Consider the following 2,678-nt stretch of genomic DNA (forward strand, 5'->3'; position numbering starts at 1 on the left):
ACCTCGCAAAGTACATGATTGGTGGACACGCAATCAAGGTTAAAGTATTTCATCCAGACTACAATGAGCATCGAGAAGTCGTAATGAAGACAGTAAAGGATGGACGGACAACCATCACAAGGGGTTGGCCTAGAGTCGTGCACGCATTACGCATGGAGGAGGGCACAATATGGGCATTCCGCTTCACCTTTTCCAACAATCAGAATGTCTTTCGCCTCTCTCTTTACAATCTTTAGTACAACTATAGTTCATCATTCTTTACTTGGTGCTTCTGTAGTTCTTCAGTATCTGTACCTGTGCATTGGTGGTTGAACCTATATTTGTAATAAACATGGTTGGATATGAAATAAGTTTGCCTACTTTCAAATTCAAAACACGTGATTTTTAAATTAGGGATTAAGTAGGGATTACACTGCACACGGTTTGCGAAAAGCGAAATGTCTGCGATAGACGTGGAGATCAGAAACGTTTCTAGGATCCACTACGTGTGTGATCAATCTCCACTGCACACACGATATCCTCTTGAAAACTGTTTGCGTTAGGCCACCTTGCGCAAACATTTACCACATAAAAACAGTGTATGATGGACAACCTTTGCCACACAGTTTCTTCTATGCACCATGTGTGATGCATTCAATAACGCAAATGATAAAATTGTTAATATTATGTGCAACGGCAACACTATCACAAACGATTTAACAAGGAAAATTGTGTGTGATGTACCTGTGAACGGAAACGTTTTCCTTGAAGCGACTGTGTGTGATGTACATATGAACAAAAATGTTTAGCGGGGACTGACTGTGTGGGATGTACTAAACAATTCCGCCTGTATAATTATATTTTTTAGCTCTACTGTACGTATTTCCGTATTTGAGCGCTCGTCGGTCGCACACGAACTTATTTTGCCGAGCATGTGTGACAGGAGGGCATATCCCGACAGTTTCTAGGTACTGTGGGAAGGACCCCCTATCGCCGTCACTCACTAGGCGACGGTTCCAATGCCGTCGCGGAAAGGGGTTAAAAACCATTTGTATAGCACCGACGCGTACCAATGCAAGTAAAAATTTCAAGCAAGCAACATTCGTTCCTCTTATTTGTTTTCATTAAAATCAGAGAGTCATGAGAGACAAAGGATTCGTAAACTGTAGGTGTGTCACGACAAACTTTGCTCCCTCCAGCTCTCTAGTTTGTCCAGCCGAGGAAGTGAGTAAGGCCCTATTCTTCATTGGGGACTTCAAGGCGCCTAGCCCAGATGACATTCATGCCATTTTTTACAAGAGGTTTTGGGCGATACTTCTCTTCAACTCCAAAGTATGATGCTCGGTGATGACTTGGTGTTGGTGGTCCTGCAAGCGGTGAATAGTCGAGTAATGTCACATGGATGAAATAATACCATAATTGTCATGATCCATAAAGTACAAACTCCAGAATGGGTAGCACAATTTAGATCCATCAGCTTATGTAATGTGGTATATAAAGTGATATCTAAAATGATAGCGATCAGACATAAAATCCTTCTCCCAGATATAAGTAGTCCTACACAGAGTGCTTTCGTTCCAAAAAGACTTATTACAGATAACATCCTAATTGCTTATGAAATCTTACACACCATTAATCAGAAGAAGGTGGGAAGGATGGTGTGTGGTGAAACTAGATATGCATAAGGCATATGACATAGTCGAGTGAGTGTTTCTGGAAGCAATGCTTTTGAAGCTGGGTTTTCATGGCGACTGGTTTCATTTGATTATGACTTGTGTGTCATCGGTGGAACATAAAGTGAGATTTAATTCATCGAAAACTATCACGCCTTCTAAAAAGTTTTGATAAGGTGACTCTTTATAATCATATCTGCTCATGTTGTGTATGGAAGGACTTACAACTCTTCCTGTACTTTTTTAGGAATAGAGAGACCAATGGAGACGATCTCTTTTCGTTGCAAGAACACTATATCTTCTATATCTAAATTAGACCCATCAACTATTTCTTTCAACATGCAAGTATGTCATATTATCGTACAACATGCATGAGAAAATGCCCATCCTACTACCATATGTCTCTCAAAATGCAAACATGTCACTTTATCATGATATGCACGAAAAAAGATCCATCTCAATGTGCAAACATACATGAGAATTTTAATTCTATTATGCTATATATAATATTTTTTACAACTATATAGTAATCAAACACAATACATTATAGTATTTTAGTTTTAGTTTTTTAATTATTACTTTCAATATTTATGTTTCATATAACGAATCACATTGAAATATATTGCAAAATATTCCGGCAGCGACGTACGGGTATCATATAGTTGAAGACGGGGCTCGCGACAGCTGAACTAGAATACGTAAACTTCCAGGGAAGACGGACGTGTAAACAGTAACATTATTAAGCCGGGAGGCGGGTTTACGTTCCGGTACTCTTCCTGTCGTCTTCCCCACTGGCCCCTCCGAGTCTCCGGCCATCCCATCCTAGAAACAAGTGCCGAGTCCACAGCCACCGCGCGGCCACACCTCCGGCGATCCATGTCCGGCGGTGGGTGCAGCATCCGCGCAATCTGGATCCTCACGCCAAACGACGCGGTCGCCTTCTCCAGGTACGCACGCCCGACGCCGACTCCACCTCGCGAACCCCCGAGATGAAATCCGGGGATTCTCGCGCCAGGATTCGCTCCT

At 41.9% G+C, this 2,678-nt stretch overlaps 1 protein-coding gene across 1 annotated transcript in view; it reads left to right on the forward strand.

Annotated features, from left to right (window-relative positions):
• The first annotated feature begins 2,440 nt into the window (after positions 1-2,440).
• The window catches only part of LOC119300286 (AP-5 complex subunit mu-like), a 6,447-nt gene continuing 6,209 nt past the window's right edge, over positions 2,441-2,678 (forward strand). Inside the window, exon 1 of the mRNA XM_037577305.1 lies at positions 2,441-2,599. Coding sequence (XP_037433202.1) covers positions 2,529-2,599 — 71 coding nt within the window. The 5' untranslated portion in view covers positions 2,441-2,528. The remainder of the gene's footprint in view (positions 2,600-2,678) is intronic.

The sequence above is a fragment of the Triticum dicoccoides genome, chromosome 5A (assembly GCF_002162155.2).
Source record: "Triticum dicoccoides isolate Atlit2015 ecotype Zavitan chromosome 5A, WEW_v2.0, whole genome shotgun sequence".
NCBI lineage: Eukaryota > Viridiplantae > Streptophyta > Magnoliopsida > Poales > Poaceae > Triticum > Triticum dicoccoides.